Source organism: Petromyzon marinus, chromosome 4 (assembly GCF_048934315.1).
Source record: "Petromyzon marinus isolate PM22_M1 ecotype Great Lakes invasive population chromosome 4, UKy_Petmar_22M1.pri1.0, whole genome shotgun sequence".
Taxonomy (NCBI): domain Eukaryota; kingdom Metazoa; phylum Chordata; class Hyperoartia; order Petromyzontiformes; family Petromyzontidae; genus Petromyzon; species Petromyzon marinus.
In genome coordinates this window covers 11481465-11497649 of record NC_133670.1, presented here as the reverse complement: position 1 = coordinate 11497649, position 16185 = coordinate 11481465, and the positions used below count along the sequence as shown (strand labels likewise).

General features: G+C 46.7%; 1 protein-coding gene across 1 annotated transcript; it reads right to left on the bottom strand.

The window, feature by feature from the left end:
• Nucleotides 1-7427: 7427 nt before the first annotated feature.
• Nucleotides 7428-14548, bottom strand: LOC116938723 (SOSS complex subunit B2-like). The gene is made up of 6 exons (XM_032946251.2): nt 13879-14548; nt 13339-13477; nt 10525-10596; nt 10308-10380; nt 10154-10214; nt 7428-8856 (listed from the first exon to the last, which is right to left on the bottom strand). Exons 1-6 carry the CDS (start codon nt 13964-13966, stop codon nt 8639-8641), a joined length of 651 nt encoding a protein of 216 aa, XP_032802142.1. The 5' UTR covers nt 13967-14548; the 3' UTR covers nt 7428-8638.
• Nucleotides 14549-16185: the final 1637 nt, after the last annotated feature.

Here is a 16185-nt window from a genome sequence, read left to right as displayed (position 1 = left end):
TGCTGTTGAGGGGCCTGCTGTTCAGCACAGCCGTGCTGGTGAGAGAGGTCTGCTGTTGAGGCGCCTGCTGTTCAGCACACCTGTGCTGGTGAGAGAGGCCTGCTGTTGAGGGGCCTGCTGTTCAGCACACCCGTGCTGGTGAGAGAGGCCTGCTGTTCAGCACACCCGTGTTGAGGGGCCTACTGTTCAGCACACCCGTGTTGGTGAGAGGGGCCTACTGTTCAGCACACCCGTGCTGGTGAGAGGGGCCTGCTGTTCGGCACACCCGTGCTGGTGAGAGGGGTCTGCTGTTCAGCACACCCGTGTTGGTGAGAGGGGCCTGCTGTTTATCACACCCGTGCTGGTGAGAGGGGCCTGCTGTTCAGCACACCCGTGCTGGTGAGAGGGGCCTGCTGTTCAGCACACCCGTGCTGGTGAGAGGGGCCTGCTGTTCAGCACACCCGTGCTGGTGAGAGGGGCCTGCTGTTCAGCACACCCGTGCTGGTGAGAGGGGCCTGCTGTTCATCACACCCGTGCTGGTGAGAGGGGCCTGCTGTTCAGCACACCCGTGCTGGTGAGAGGGGCCTGCTGTTCAGCACACCCGTGCTGGTGAGAGGGGCCTGCTGTTCAGCACACCTGTGCTGGTGAGAGGGGCCTGCTGTTCAACACACCCGTGCTGGTGAGAGGGGCCTGCTGTTCAGCACACCTGTGCTGGTGAGAGGGGCCTGCTGTTCAACACACCCGTGCTGGTGAGAGGGGCCTGTTGTTCACACCCGTGTGGTGAGAGGGGCCTGCTGTTCAATACACCCGTGCTGGTGAGAGAGGCCTACTGTACATCACACCCATGCTGGTGAGAGGGGCCTGCTGTTCATCACACCCGTGTTGGTGAGAGGGGCCTGCTGTTCAGCACGCCCGTGCTGGTGAGAGGGGCCTGCTGTTCAGCACACCCGTGCTGGTGAGAGGGGCCTGCTGTTCAGCACACCCGTGCTGGTGAGAGGGGCCTGCTGTTCATCACACCCGTGCTGGTGAGAGGGGCCTGCTGTTCAGCACACCCGTGCTGGTGAGAGGGGCCTGCTGTTCAGCACACCCGTGCTGGTGAGAGGGGCCTGTTGTTCAGCACACCTGTGCTGGTGAGAGGGGCCTGCTGTTCAACACACCCGTGCTGGTGAGAGGGGCCTGCTGTTCAGCACACCTGTGCTGGTGAGAGGGGCCTGCTGTTCAACACACCCGTGCTGGTGAGAGGGGCCTGCTGTTCACACCCGTGTGGTGAGAGGGGCCTGCTGTTCAATACACCCGTGCTGGTGAGAGAGGCCTACTGTACATCACACCCGTGCTGGTGAGAGGGGCCTGCTGTTCATCACACCCGTGTTGGTGAGAGGGGCCTGCTGTTCAGCACGCCCGTGCTGGTGAGAGGGGCCTGCTGTTCATCACACCCGTGCTGGTGAGAGGGGCCTGCTGTTCATCACACCCGTGCTGGTGAGAGGGGCCTGCTGTTCATCACACCCGTGCTGGTGAGAGGGGCCTGCTGTTCAACACACCCGTGCTGGTGAGAGAGGCCTGCTGTTCAACACACCCGTGCTGGTGAGAGAGGCCTACTGTTCATCACACCCGTGCTGGTGAGAGGGGCCTGCTGTTCATCACACCCGTGTTGGTAAGAGGGGCCTACTGTTCATCACACCCGTGCTGGTGAGAGGGGCCTACTGTTCATCACACCAGTGCTGGTGAGAGAGTCCTGCTGTTCAGCACACCCGTGCTGGTGAGAAGATGGCGCCGATGATGGTAGCCTCAGCCGGTCGGTGCGCCCTGTTTTTCTGCTTTCAGCGGCAGAATTAGTAGGCATTCTAGTCAATGCCGCGCTAGGCTTTGCTCAAGCAGCGAAACGCCACCCATGGGGTAAACGGTCGGGGGCTCTAGTACGGCTACGAAGACGCGGGATCCGAACAGTGCTTCCGAGCTTTTTCCTCTCCAACGTACGTTCACTGTACAACAAAATGGATGAACTTCAGCTACTGATGGTAAAAAATAAAGACTTTCTTTCATCTTCTGTTTTGTGCTTCACGGAGACATGGCTGTGTGATTTGATTCCGGACACTTCGCTACAACTAGCAGGATTCCATCTTGTAAGATCGGATCGTGACATAGCACTCTCCGGCAAGACGAAAGGCGGTGGTATTTGTTTTTACATTAACAGTGGCTGGTGTGTAGATGTCACAGTGATTCTGCAACATTGTTCTCCACTCCTTGAATCAATTTTTATAACCTGTAAACCGTTTTACTCGCCTCGCGAGTTCGCGTCGCTCATTTTAGTTGGAGTTTATTTGCCGCCTTGTCCTCAGGTTAAAGAGGCCCAACGCATGCTCGCCGATCAGATTCTGAGTGTGGAGCGAGCAAATCCAGATTCGTTGGTTATCGTACTTGGCGACTTTAACAAAGGTAATCTCAGCCACGAACTCCCCAAATACATACAATTCATTAAATGCCCAACCAGAGAAGGGAACACTCTGGATCACTGCTACACTACAGTCAGTAGAGCCTACCACGCCATCCCCCGAGCAGCAATAGGACACTCTGACCATGCCATGGTCCACCTGATTCCTGCATACAGGCAGAAACTAAAACTCTGTAAACCTGCTGTGAGGACATCTAAACAGTGGACCAGTGAGGCTGTGGAATATTTGCGGGCGTGCTTAGACTGTACTGACTGGGATATGTTCACGACTGCTACCAATAGTCTGGATGAACTCGCAGAGGCTGTGACGTCCTACATCAGCTTCTGTGAGGACTGCTGTATCCCAACACGTACCAGGGTGAACTTTAACAACAACAAGCCCTGGTTCTCAGCAAAGCTCAGAATGTTGAGGTTGGAGAAGGAGGAAGCGTTTAGGAGTGGGGATAGAGACAGATTCAAGGAGTCGAAGAACAGGTTTAGCAAAGCGGTGAGAGAGGCTAAACGACTGTACTCAGAGAGACTAAAACACCAGTTCTCTACTAACGACGCTGCTTCTGTCTGGAGAGGGCTCAGGCAGATCACAAACTACAAACCCAGAGCCCCCCAAAACACTAACGACTCCCGCCTAGCCAACGACCTGAACGAGTTCTACTGTAGATTTGAAAGACAATTGGACTGTCCTGAACCACCCCTTCCCACCCAAGAGGCCCCATCCCCCACCCATACTACAGTGACGACTCTCTCCTTTCAGGAGGGAGAAGTTAATAGACTATTCAAGAGGCAGAATCCACGCAAAGCAGCCGGGCCGGACTCTGTCTCTCCAGCCACCCTCAGGCACTGCGCTGACCAGCTGTCTCCAGTGTTCACAAACATCTTTAACACCTCCCTGGAGACATGGCATGTACCAGCCTGTCTCAAGTCCTCCACCATCATTCCTGTGCCCAAAAAGCTAAGGCCAACAGGACTAAATGATTACAGACCGGTCGCCCTTACATCTGTGGTAATGAAGTCTTTTGAGCGCCTGGTCCTGGCACACCTCAAAACCATCACAGACCCTCTCCTGGACCCCCTTCAGTTTGCCTACAGAGCCAACAGGTCTGTGGACGACGCAGTTAACATGGCCCTCCACTTCACCCTACAGCATCTGGACGCCCCAGCATCCTACGCCAGGATCCTGTTCGTGGACTTCAGCTCTGCCTTCAACACCATCATCCCTGCCCTGCTTCAGGACAAGCTCTTCCAGCTGAACGTGCCCTACTCCACCTGCAGGTGGATCACAGACTTCCTGTCTGACAGGAAGCAGTGCGTTAAGCTGGGAACACAAGTCTCTGACTCTAGGTCCATCAGCACCGGAACTCCTCAGGGCTGCGTCCTTTCCCCACTTTGATGTAGTTTCCTTATTCACCAAAGTTCCTGTACCTGACACCATCGCAATCATTGAAGACTTGGTTCATCAAGGACTAAACACTGAGGTACCCCCCCCCCCTGGTGAGACACTGCTTAACCAATACATACTTAATTTGGAATGGAACTTTCTACAAACTGAGGGCACCCCAATGGGCTCTCCCCTATCTCCGGTTGTAGCCAACATTTTCATGGAGAAATTTGAGACTGATGCCATCCAGACTGCCACTCTGCGCCCAACCTTATGGAAGAGGTACGTGGAAGACACTTTTGTCATCTGGCCACATGGTTGGCCTGCTCTAGACCAATTTCTCGACCACATCAATTCCATACACCCAGCCATCAGATTTACCATGGAAGTCTAAAAAGATGGCAAGCTACCTTTTTTGGATGTCCTAATAAAAAAAGAGACCTGATGGTTCAATGAGCCACTGTCTACAGGAAAGCTACCCATACAGATGCTTAACTGAAACCGGATTCCCACCACCATCCATCCCAGAAGAATTCCCTCATCAAGGCTCTGCACCATAGAGCCCAATGCATATCCGACCAGGAACACATAGCCAGTGAACTCAACCACGTACACCAAGCTCTTAAGGCTAATGGTTATTTCGACTACACAATCCGCAAAGCTATCACTCCAACCATGAAGAAGGACCCTCTTGAGGAACCTTTCAATACCACCACTTTACCCTACATTGCGGGGATCACAAAAAAGATTGCAAAATTTTAAATAAATACAAGATCCAGGTCCGATGCAACACATTACATAAAATCCGTGATCTGGTTCCGTCTGTAAAAGATGTGATTCCGGACATACAGTACCCTGGCGTCTACAAACTAAGTTGCTTCTGTGGTAGTAGTTACATTGGAGAAACCAAACATGTCTCGGACCGCATTCGTGAACACAAAGCAGACCTAAAAGACGGTAGGACCAACACCTCGGCCGTGGCAGATCACTGTTATAATTCAGTAGGCTCACATGACATTGACTTCTCCAAGACAGAGGTTCTTTGCAAGCCATCTGGCTACCATGAAATATTCGTTCATGAGGCTTTCCACGTATACAAACACAGAGGCAATTTCAACTGAGAAGATGGATTCTGGCTTAGCAATCATTGGAAGGATTTAATAAACCATTTCGGGTCTTAATTGATTGTTCATGCTTACGGTGGCTTTCAGACCGCATCCATTATTTTCGTCTCCCCCCTCCTCTTTTCCAAACATAGATGGACTCGTCCATCTGAATAACTGCCAAATCACTCTCCGTGGTGCTAACGTTAAAAAAACGCCACTTTTTCAAATTTTCTTGCTGTGGTTTTCACACCTGATGATTGCTTGTGTTGCAGTCGAAACGTCGTGAGAATTTTATTGTTTTATATTTTTATTATTTTATTGTTTCCCTTCTACGTGACTTTACCGAAAGAACCAAGAATAAGTGTGAAGATGTTCAAAGACCAAATATATACTTTTTGCAAGGGATCAAGTCTGCATTAACCACACGTAATTGTGAACATGCACACAAAACATACTGTTTTATTTCCAGAAAGGGTAAAATCTATTCATATTTTTCATACTGGCAAAAGGTCCCATGGTATAGCTGCTCATCCCCAGCTATAAATTCTCTGACACGTGCATTGGCTTTGTACTGTTCGCCTTTTGCGTTTTCTGGTCTGACACTGGTGAGACGAGGCCATTAAGAAGCCTGCCTCTGGTGTAGGCCAGTTTCAAAGACAATGGCATATATTATGAGAGCATATTTTGTTTGCAAGTTCACAAGTACGTGGTTAATGCTGACTTAATACCTTCCAAAAGGTATCTATTTGGTGTTTGAACATCTTAGCACCTATTCTTTTGGTCTTTCGGTAAAGCCACATAGATAAATAATAATACAAATATCACGTTTCGATCGCAACACAAGCAATCGGTCATCAGGTGAAAAATATAGCGGGAGAGCTGCTGAGGCAGGAAAAAATATAGCGGGAGAGCTGCTGAGGCAGGATGTTATATAGGTGTGAGATGGGTGTAGCCCAAGGGTAAGTGGGCGGGGCTAGAGATGGAATTTGCGTGTAAATGCAAGATCGGAAAGCTGATATACCTCCACTACGAAGCTGTGGAGGTGGCCATTGTATTGTGAGAGATTAGCATGTCAATGTAAGAAAACCATCGCAACGGTGGCTGTGTTAATAATGAGACATTTAGCCTGTTAATGTAAGATTAGCATGTCAATGTAATAAAACCGGGCACGCCACCGCCACATCGAGGACAACAAAGCTGTGGAGGTGGCCATTGCATTTTGAGAGATTAGCATGTCATTGTAAGAGAACCACCGCAACGGTGGCTGTGTTAGAGACATTTAGCCTGTTCAAAAACGAGAGCCACCGCCACATCGAGGGAAAGGAGCAGCGGTGGCACCTGTGTTATTCCCAGAAAAGGTAAAGCCAATTCTTATTTTTCAAGTTGAGGTAGTTAACATCTCGCCACCGTGGCGCGCACTAATCGTGTCTTATGAAGGACCATCACCCAAAACATTATCCTTTAGAGCAGTATTATCTACTTGGTGTTTTTATGATTATGCACCACTGCTGTTTTAGTACTGTATTGCTAAATGTGATTAATATCTAACTTGTATAACACAAAACTAGTAAATCTTACTTGAAGTAAAAGTGAATATAGTCGAGTATTGTTTTGCCCAGTTATCTTGGAATTCTAAACACATTTTGAACAGTTTGCAGTATAATCAACGATTCACTGGCATTAGGCCATTAAATTGTGATTCTGACGCCAGTATGAATGCCTCCGCATATGCATAATCGCAACTCACAGTTTAGCTGTGCGGTACTAATTTTAGCTTGCCCTCTGGATTTCGTTTCACAAAAATAGGGCAACTCAAAACAGTATGTCTGTGCAACCCTCAAAAATAAGGCGTGCAACCCTCAAAAATAAGGCATGCACCGAGGCTAAAAGCAATGTTGGGATGCACAACACAGGTTTGGGACTGCAGTGTGCATGTAATGAGGTGGCGAGCACGTTTCGCCAAGTGTAACATGGCAAGTGTGAAAATGCATTATGCATCTCAGATCCTGCTCACCGCTTCATCCAGAAGCCCAACGTGTCCACCACCCACCTCCAGGGAAGTGACACAATCCAACCATGAGTTCAGAAACCATATTGACAATTAGCACACTTTACGTCAAAAGTAGACACCAATAACTAATGGAAATTTCCTCGTAGAAGTTCTTAGGTACAGTATTCTATTCATATAGTTATCGAAGCCAGTCACTAAAACTTTACGGACAAATGTAAATGTCTTATTTATGCCTATTATTTTTAAAATACTTTGTTGCAGATGTACTTCAAGATTGCAACAGACCGACCTGTGAGCTTTGCAAGTAGAATTCAGCAGTATTGTCATTATAGCCATAAGCATGACAAATTAATTTTCTCGCACAGTATTCATGTATTCAAGAACATGTAAGCACTGTACTATCTATGATACCAATGCTGCAATTTTTTTTTTATAAATATGAGCCAGCAGCAAATTATTCAAAACAATGCAATGAATTCACCAACATGAAAAAAATACAAAAAGATGTACCTTAATAAAAGCCAAATGTATTCAAATGATGTACAATATCAAGTTCATTCATCACCATAGCTACAATCAATTTCACTAAACCAGTTTAAAAATAGCAGAACTTGAAGAGGAGAGTACTGTTCTGTACAGAGGGGCTGTTGGTGCACAGGGCACGTGTGGTACAAAGCCCGGAGGCAACTCACAAACAAGCAGTGCAGCTCTGTTACCGACCGCATTGTAAGTTCAACTGATGTAATGGGCTATTTCACATGGTTTGGCATTTGGCAAGCAGCAAATAAACCCCAAGTGAATGGCAAAGTGGAAACAAAAATGTAAAAAAAATATGTACCTTGCTCCAGAGCAGTATTTACTGCAGCATTCAAGTATATTCATGTGCTTAAAGCACAAGCTTTTGAGGGGCTTTCTAGCAGTGCATTTGTGATGTTTAATGGAAATGTAGCATTTGCCATCCTTTTAGTGTCGAAGGCCTAAATCTGGCAACATTCATTCATTAATATGCAAATCACTTTAATGCATCGTTTGTACAGAAAATCATTTCCAATACTCATTTGAGTGTATATGTACTGTACTTCAAAAACACACCCTCAGTAGCTCATGTGTCGTGACCCCTTGTCATAAGTAGCATTGTTGCATTGCTTGTATAAAATTAATGCACTGCCTTGCTTGTGAACTGAAGGTCAGTTCACATCATACTGCAGAACATATATTTTTAAACTGCCTAATCTGGATGTTATGAGCCACGGATATATTTTTTCCTATAAAAGGAATCTTGTTTTCGTTAACATTATTTACGTTTGGTGGAATGTGGCTTTAGTACAGGGTACGCTAGAAAATGAATGAACCAATGAATGTGCTTAACATGGCATGAATTAAAATAAACTTAACACAAAGGTGAAAGATCATTGTTGTTTGTGACTTCTTGACCAAGTGCAGAAATGCATGTCGTAAATGTGTAGTTGAAAAGCTTTGCTTGTGCAGAACAAACTTGCAAAAGTTACAGTATACTGTACTACCTTACGTGTACAAATATTTCACTGCGTGCAAGATTTTTGCATCCCTATCTCTCGTACAGTTTTATATTTTAAATTGTGGAGGCCTGAGTTCACTTTTGCGTAAACATCAGCAGTGGCGTGCAGGTGTACGCGTGTGCCCAGTGTGTGTACACTGGCTGTGCATGTCTCGCTGCCAGCAAGACCACGCAGCAGCCTTCATCTCTTGCTGCCACGCCGAGGGTCACGGCCATTGCTCAATCCAGGTCCAGGCAGCGCCGGCAACCCTACGGCACCGGGTGGAGCCAACAACCCACCCCGGCCATTTCCCCGGCCCCCCGCAGTGTGTGCCGGGAGAGCAGGCGGCTGCATGGTGGAGCTATAGCCTGGAGGTGGCGCTCCAGAACCCAAAACTGGCATTGCTTGTGAACCATTGCCTGGCAAAGAAACAGCACACATTTCCATAAAGATATCACCAGGGGTGGTGCATTCATCCAACATGTATACCTATTATTAAAAGTAGTTTACCAAATGCCTGCCTGGAGCAGTTCATTTGTAATCAACCTATCGTGCATCACACAGCATGTTTTTCCCTTTAACTAGAAATTTTATTTTTATCTGTGAAATAGCAACTAGTCTGGAAATGTAACCTGCCATGGCAGAACTCCATTCAAAAGTAATTCCACAGAGGCTGGTAAAGCAATGAAATTCATCAGTGTTCTAAATTTACCAAGCAATGTTAACGGATGTGGAAGCCGATACCGATACCAGTAACATTAACATTTTCAAACGTACACTTCTAGGACAGACACACAGGTCAGGTTATTCAGTGTAATGCAGTCACCACTAATTACATACGTGACATCAAACAAGGAAGCATTCACTGCATATCTAAAAGGCGCTTTAAGTGTGAATTTTAACTACACAAACCAAAATCCAAAACCAAGCTACGGCGGCAAAACAGCACACACATTTCACAAGACAAATTTCTTTAAAAGTAAACAAAATTCCATACAGTAAAACAATTTCGAAACCATGTGTAATATCATAAACTTGTCATTTTATGAAGCTTTACTAAACACAGGGTACAATGGTGTTGGTTTTGGAGTGAGCACAATCTCTGTAAATGTGGATGGATTATTGTTTAATTTCTGCACCTTTTGTTAAAATAAACCCAAGTCTGCTTAGTTAGGTTGAGCCTGAAATCGAAATTTAGGTTGAGCCTGAAATCGAAATTTAGGTTGAGCCTGCTTGCACTTCTACCAATGTTTTTTTTCTATGAGGCACTCGGATTTCACAAATGTCAACACTCATGAGCGAATCAACCCCCATTTACACTTAAGTCTGCTCATGGCCAAAAAAACATGAATTTATATTGAATTGTAACATGCCATTCATCGAAGTAGTATGACAATTGTTTAATGATTTTCACAAATAAACATCAAGATGCCAATATATTTTAGGTCTATATGCTAGACCCATATATATTTTGATGGCTAACAGCCTGTTCAAATGTATTTCCTGGTTTAAGTGTAATACAATTATAGCACATCTTAATAAAAAAAAGCTAATCCAACATTAGCTGTGCAGAGGAAAAAAGACATGACCAGAATTGCTGCTGGAAATGCAATCACGTGGCCTGAAACAATAGAGGTCAATCCTCTACCACGCCAAGCACTGCCACTGTCAAAGATATGCTGAGCTGTTTGACAGCCCCTCACTGAGTGCACACACCTGCTGGGTTTGCTTGTCCAGCTCCAAGCTGACTGGTGGGAGAGTTGCTCCTGGAATCTCCCTGACAACATGGCAAAAAAAAACATCATCAGTGGTGTTCATTATCAATCACTGGCTACGCTTATAATATATATGTTAAAAGTGGCCACCTTACCGTTTTACCCTGGTTCATGAAATCAGGGTTTGGTTCACTAAAGTTTGGAACTTCTGAGAATGCCATGCAGAATCTGGAAATCGTGAGATACAAACCAAATAGAGATAATTAATATTCTGGAGACAGATTTAAACGTGCTAATAAATACCATTGCAGTATTTTGCCAACTACGGTGTTTATAACTGATACATATGTTGCACGAAGATGTTGCACTTACTCTCCAATCTTCTGCAGGTCTCCTCCACGGCCTGTGTACAATGTTAGGCAGCCCTTCCACATGGTGGCATATCTGTACTCAGTCACACAAATCAAATATGAAACAATAAGCTATTTTCATTCAAAGGTATTTTTTTCCAGCCATGTCTAAAAACATAACTATCCCCTGTTCAATACCCCACGTAAGTATTGCTAAGAACAGTTGCTTGAATGGACACTCAACTTAGTTGAACATGTCTTGGTTTAAATTTTTATTTAAAGCTTTCGTGACTGCAGTAATTCATATTCATATTTTATTGTTTCCCTTCAACGTGACTTTATCGAAAGAGCTAAGAATATGTCTTGGTTTATTGAGTGAACACTTTGCCAATTTCTTCAAGGATCGTTCACTACATTACATAAATATAAATGTGTCGTTAAATCCGGCACCACCTGACACGGCCAATTAGTAGGTTTGTCACGTAAACAGAACATGCCAATTCGTTACTAGTACAACACACCAGTGTGTTGGAGAGTAAATCCACAACCTCCACCGCCTGGACGTGTATCACCCGCAAATGCGCAGGCAGTGCAAGTGGTATTAAATATTTACACATTTGCAGTGGTTGGTTAGATAATTGTTGCTGAAATTTAGCTCTGGAAGGCACCCACGAGTGGCCTATAGCACCATTGATGTTCATTTCATATTAATTTATAACTTAAATGGAGGGAATCACAGAAAACGACTACAATATTGTTAACTACGCCCATGTACACACTGTACAACCACTTGCTCTTTGCAAGAATTCCTCAAAGCGGACAGCAGGATTTCATTAATCCTCTGGCATGTGGTCCTAACGTATTCCACGTGTGTGCAGTTGGGTCGTATTTTGCACTCGTGCCATGCCGACGAGTCACTGATGAAGGATACTCTCACGCAAGTCGACCATTACATTATGACTCATGTTAGTCAGTCGATGCTGCCACCTTCTGCCGGGGAGAGAATTTGCAGAATATCGGGCATTTAGCCAATGGTTTGGATTGGTGATCGTTCGAAGTCCATCCTGGTAAGAAATAATTTAAAAAATGTTCAGTGGGCTAACCAAATTATTTCGCTCACATTTTTAAAAGTTACTTGCACTTTAGTTGTTGGTATCATTCAGGGAGACCATTATTGTATTTTTACACCTCGACAGTTATGCCTCATTGCTATTAATAATTACGATTAATAGAAGATTTGGCCAACACGACTACTTTTAGTGCATATTACAAACTCGGGTTAGCATTGCAGATTCAGTCAAGTTTCACAATTATGATTCATGCTTGATTTAAAAATGGTTTACAGAAATACTCAGTTAAAGATAATTTTGTATGCAAGCTAGAAGACCACAACAAAATTATTTACACAACAATGCATGTTATTTTTCCTCAAGGGGTTTTAATTCGACTCTTCTTCTTTGCCATTCAGCCAACTACATGACCGGAGGATGTATCCATATGATTCAGGAATTTAACTCGTGAATGTCAAATAAAAACACTCATAAGTGCTGGGTGTATGGGCACATGCATCCAAATCTGCTATAGAGGTGTTAAGGCAGATGTGGCCACGGGTTTCAGCATGTGCAACTGGAATTATTTTTGACGTTCACGAGTGGAACAAAGACGTGCCAGCTCAAGATTTTATGTGCCGCCCGACTTATCCAAGTGATTTACTGTGCATTTCATGGCCATGCTCCAGTTTAAAAGGCTCCACATGTGCATATCATTGTGAAGCCCTTCTTGTTTCTTGGTGCTGAGCAGGGACAAGTCCTGGTGGGTTCCAGCGAAAGAAAGCGTTCACATGGAAGGGAAAGTGGCATCGACGCATGGGTTGGGGCAGGGGTTGGAAACCTGCGGCTCCGGAGCCGCATGTGGCTTTTTAAGGACTGCTTCGTGATGTTATTTATTAAGGACCATCTCGTATTCACATGCTTGTGGCTCTTGAAATATTTCGTTTTTGTTTACCGAATTCGAAAAAAAATTGCTCTTTTTATTTTGGTTACCAACCCCTGGGTTGGGATATTTGAGTAAGGGACCTACAGGGATTGCACATAGTTAGCAGGCTGCACTTTATTACTGGGTATCCAATTTACTTGATTGCTAGATTAAATGCTGTTAATTCGAGTTAAAAGGTTTTGGAAGATTAATTTGAAAAACTATTTAAGCGGTCTTAATTTAACATAAATTTATGGAACCCCACTCGTAATCTCCACATGGTGGAACAGCGTACCCAATCTCCCACCTTCCATAAACTCAGCAGCACAATGTTCAGAACTTGCCCACGGGAGTTTTTGTACACCCCCCACCGCCCTGCGTCGCGATGTGTGCTCTGTACTGGGCTCCTACTGAAATATATTTTTAACATTTAAAAACAATTCATGTATGGTCTCAATAGGCTCTTACTTGCGTATAACTAAAATGATATAGTGTAAGATATTCGAATAATGGGGGATTTGCGATATGCTAACTTCCGATTCCATGTCAGTGCAAACATTAGTGGCGACTTCACCAATCTCCGCTGACTAGCATGATGTATGGACACACAGCTTCCCCATGGCTGATACAGCCTTCATCCAGCAGTGGATTGCCAAACCGACATAATGGGATCTTTATTTTTAATTCTGCTTGTATCCTTTTACGATATGTGGTGGAACTGGCATGATCTTATCCTGGTCCTTTAAATGATTGTTGAGCCACAGATGTTCAAGGCTGCGTGTTTCTAGGGCGTGTGGGTGGCACATTGGAGGGTGTCCCACGTGAGCCATGTGCTGCTCGCCGAGTGTTGTGAACCACGTACCCCCGTGTGAGCCGCAGGATATCGCCCCCCTGGATGAGTGCCCCAATGTCGTCCCACACGGACACGGTCATGCTCCCCGTCTTGTCGGCCACCTTGCAAGACCGCACCTCGTGTCCATCCTTGGTCTTGGTCACTCTCCCTTCACGCGTCATTTCAGAACATTACATCAAACATCACCCCACGCTGAGCCAAATGTGCAACCTTTACACAAGCGGTGCTAAATCATGCTGCCATCCCTGCCCGTGGACTAGGCAGAACATTCATGCGAGTTCTGACAAATAGGAAGCCCATAACAAAAAGGTAACAAAATGTCCAATGTATCCATTTCCCTACAAAATATTCCAAGTTGATATGGAACGACCAGTGGCGGGTATCACCCACGATTATTCCATTAACACTGCAATTACCACTTTTTTTTTTACATTTTACCATTAAAAACATTGCCACAAGGCTCGTCTGCTTCATCCACCACCACCTTGCATTCATTTGTTTTAACGCCATAATGGCGCACGTGTTCAACTCTGCTTTCGGTCAACTTACCTATTTCCAGGACTATGAATACCACGTTAAGGTTTTTAAGTCCTGCCTTGATGTCTTTAATGAACACAAAAGACTCGCTATTGGCCATTCCGCCTCCGCTATGAACTTTGGCGGGACCCGTGGGGACCCCCTGGGCTGTGCGGGCAGGGTTAGAGGTGGGTCGGGCGGGCGGGCGGGATTGGGCTCGGCTCCAAAGAGCTCACTGCGTGGCCGCTAGGGGGCACCCGGGGCACATGCCCGAGCCAGTGCCCGCCCTGCCTTGCCCTAGTCGCCCTGCCCTGCCGGGCTTCACAGTCCTGCCTTGATGTTGTGTCCTGCCCCCTCCCCGTTCCTGGCTACAGCGCGGGGCGGCCAAACCACACTCGAGGCATCCCCCCCCCCCCCGCGTCGACTGCACCTCCACCGCAACGGGGTGGGGAACGAAAATAAAATAAAACACTACTGTAGTAGAAAATCGTAACAATGATGGTACGGAAGATACAGCCAGTGGGCGTCTGTTTTGTCCGTTCACTGGACGAGGCGGCGGCCTCGAGCGAGATGCTCGTTAATTAACAATGGGTAGACGTGGGTTAATGTTGTGGGTTGGGAACAGCGACGGACCGCGCGCTGCCACTGTCGCTCTGACTGGCGGCGGAGTGAGGGGAGCACGCGGCGCCGCGCAAGACCCCCCCCACACTCCAGGTCGCCAGGCCACGCCCCACGCGCGTGACGACACACTTTCGGTTTTTTTAATTGTATTAAATCCTATTTTTGTATTCGTATCATTCACGAAAAAAAACACCCGCGTTTAAAGTTGCGAATGAAACCACGCAAATGTTGACAAAAAAAATTAACGCTCGATAATGTGTTTCCCATTTGCGTGCGTGATGTCACTACTGTTGTTCTCATCGCGTTGGCTCTACATTCATTGGTCAGTGTTTGTCATCACGTGATTGTGTCCGGGTGGTGGTGGGTTTTTTTTTTCTCGGAACACCCCCTCGCGCTTGTGGCCGGGACACGTGACGCTAAGGGCGCGGGGGGGGGGCGAGCTGCAGGAGAGAGACACGTGACGCGAGGGTGGGGCTATGGGTGAGAGACACGTGACGCTAAGGGCGCGGGAGGGGGGGCGAGCTGCAGGAGAGAGACACGTGACGCGAGGGTGGGGCTATGGGTGAGAGACACGTGACGCTAAGGGCGCGGGAGGGTGGGGACGCGAGGGGCTTGGCGGGGGTAGGGCTGTAGTAGAGAGACACGTGACGCGAGGAGGGGGGGGCTATGGGTGAGAGACACGTGACGCTAAGGGCGCGGGTGGGGCAGGGTGTAACAGACACGTGGTGATGCGAGGAGCGGTGGCGCAGTGGTTAGCGCGCTGCGCTTCAACACCAGTGACGATTATCTGAACCGGTCCTGTGCCTCCTCTAGGTCGACTCAGCCTCAAATGAGTACCGGGTGCGGTGTGTAAACATCGCCTTTAGGTAGACGAAGGCGGTAGGGCGTGGTGCTGGCCATCACCACACCCCCTTGTGTGCCGTGCCGGACTTGGTGGTCGCTCAGGGCACTCTCCACGAACAGTCGGTTAAGGCGACACAGGGGGGGCAGAGTCAACGTGGCAGGAGATTGGTGCGCCTGTGGAAATTATGGGTTGTAAGAAGCGGTGGTGCAGTGCTTACGATAACCCGCCGACAAGACTTTGATTCCCGCGCACAGCCAACACCGGTGACGAATATTTAAATCAGTCCTGGGCCTCTCCTAGGTCGACCCAGCCTCAACTGATGAGTACCTAAATTTTGATTTAAAGCTTTCGGGACTGCAGGGATTCATATTCTTGATTCTTTCGGTAAAGTCACCACGTAGAAGGGAAACAATAAAATAATAAAAATATAAAACGATAAAATTCTCACGACGTTTCGACTGCAACACAAGCAATCATCATCAGGTGTGAAAACCACAGCAAGAAAATTTTGATGATTGTGTTGCAGTCGAAACGTGAGAATTTTATTGTTTTATATTTTTATTATTTTATTGTTTCCCTTCTACGTGACTTTACCGAAAGAACCAAGAATATGAAGAGTACCTGATGCGGCGTGTAAACAGAGCCACGAAGAAGAAAACGTAGATTTTTGTATCGTTCTGGCGTTCATTGGTGCTCGCCAACAGCACTTGGCCCCAAGTCTGTTACGGCGATGTGTGAATACATACTCTTTGGTTTGTTCGGTAAAGTCACGTAGGTATAAAATAAATCACGACGTTTCGGGCGCAACACAAGCGTCCGTCGTCAGGTGGGAAAGCGATGGTCTGCTGCTGAGGCAAGACTGTTTTAAAAGGTTT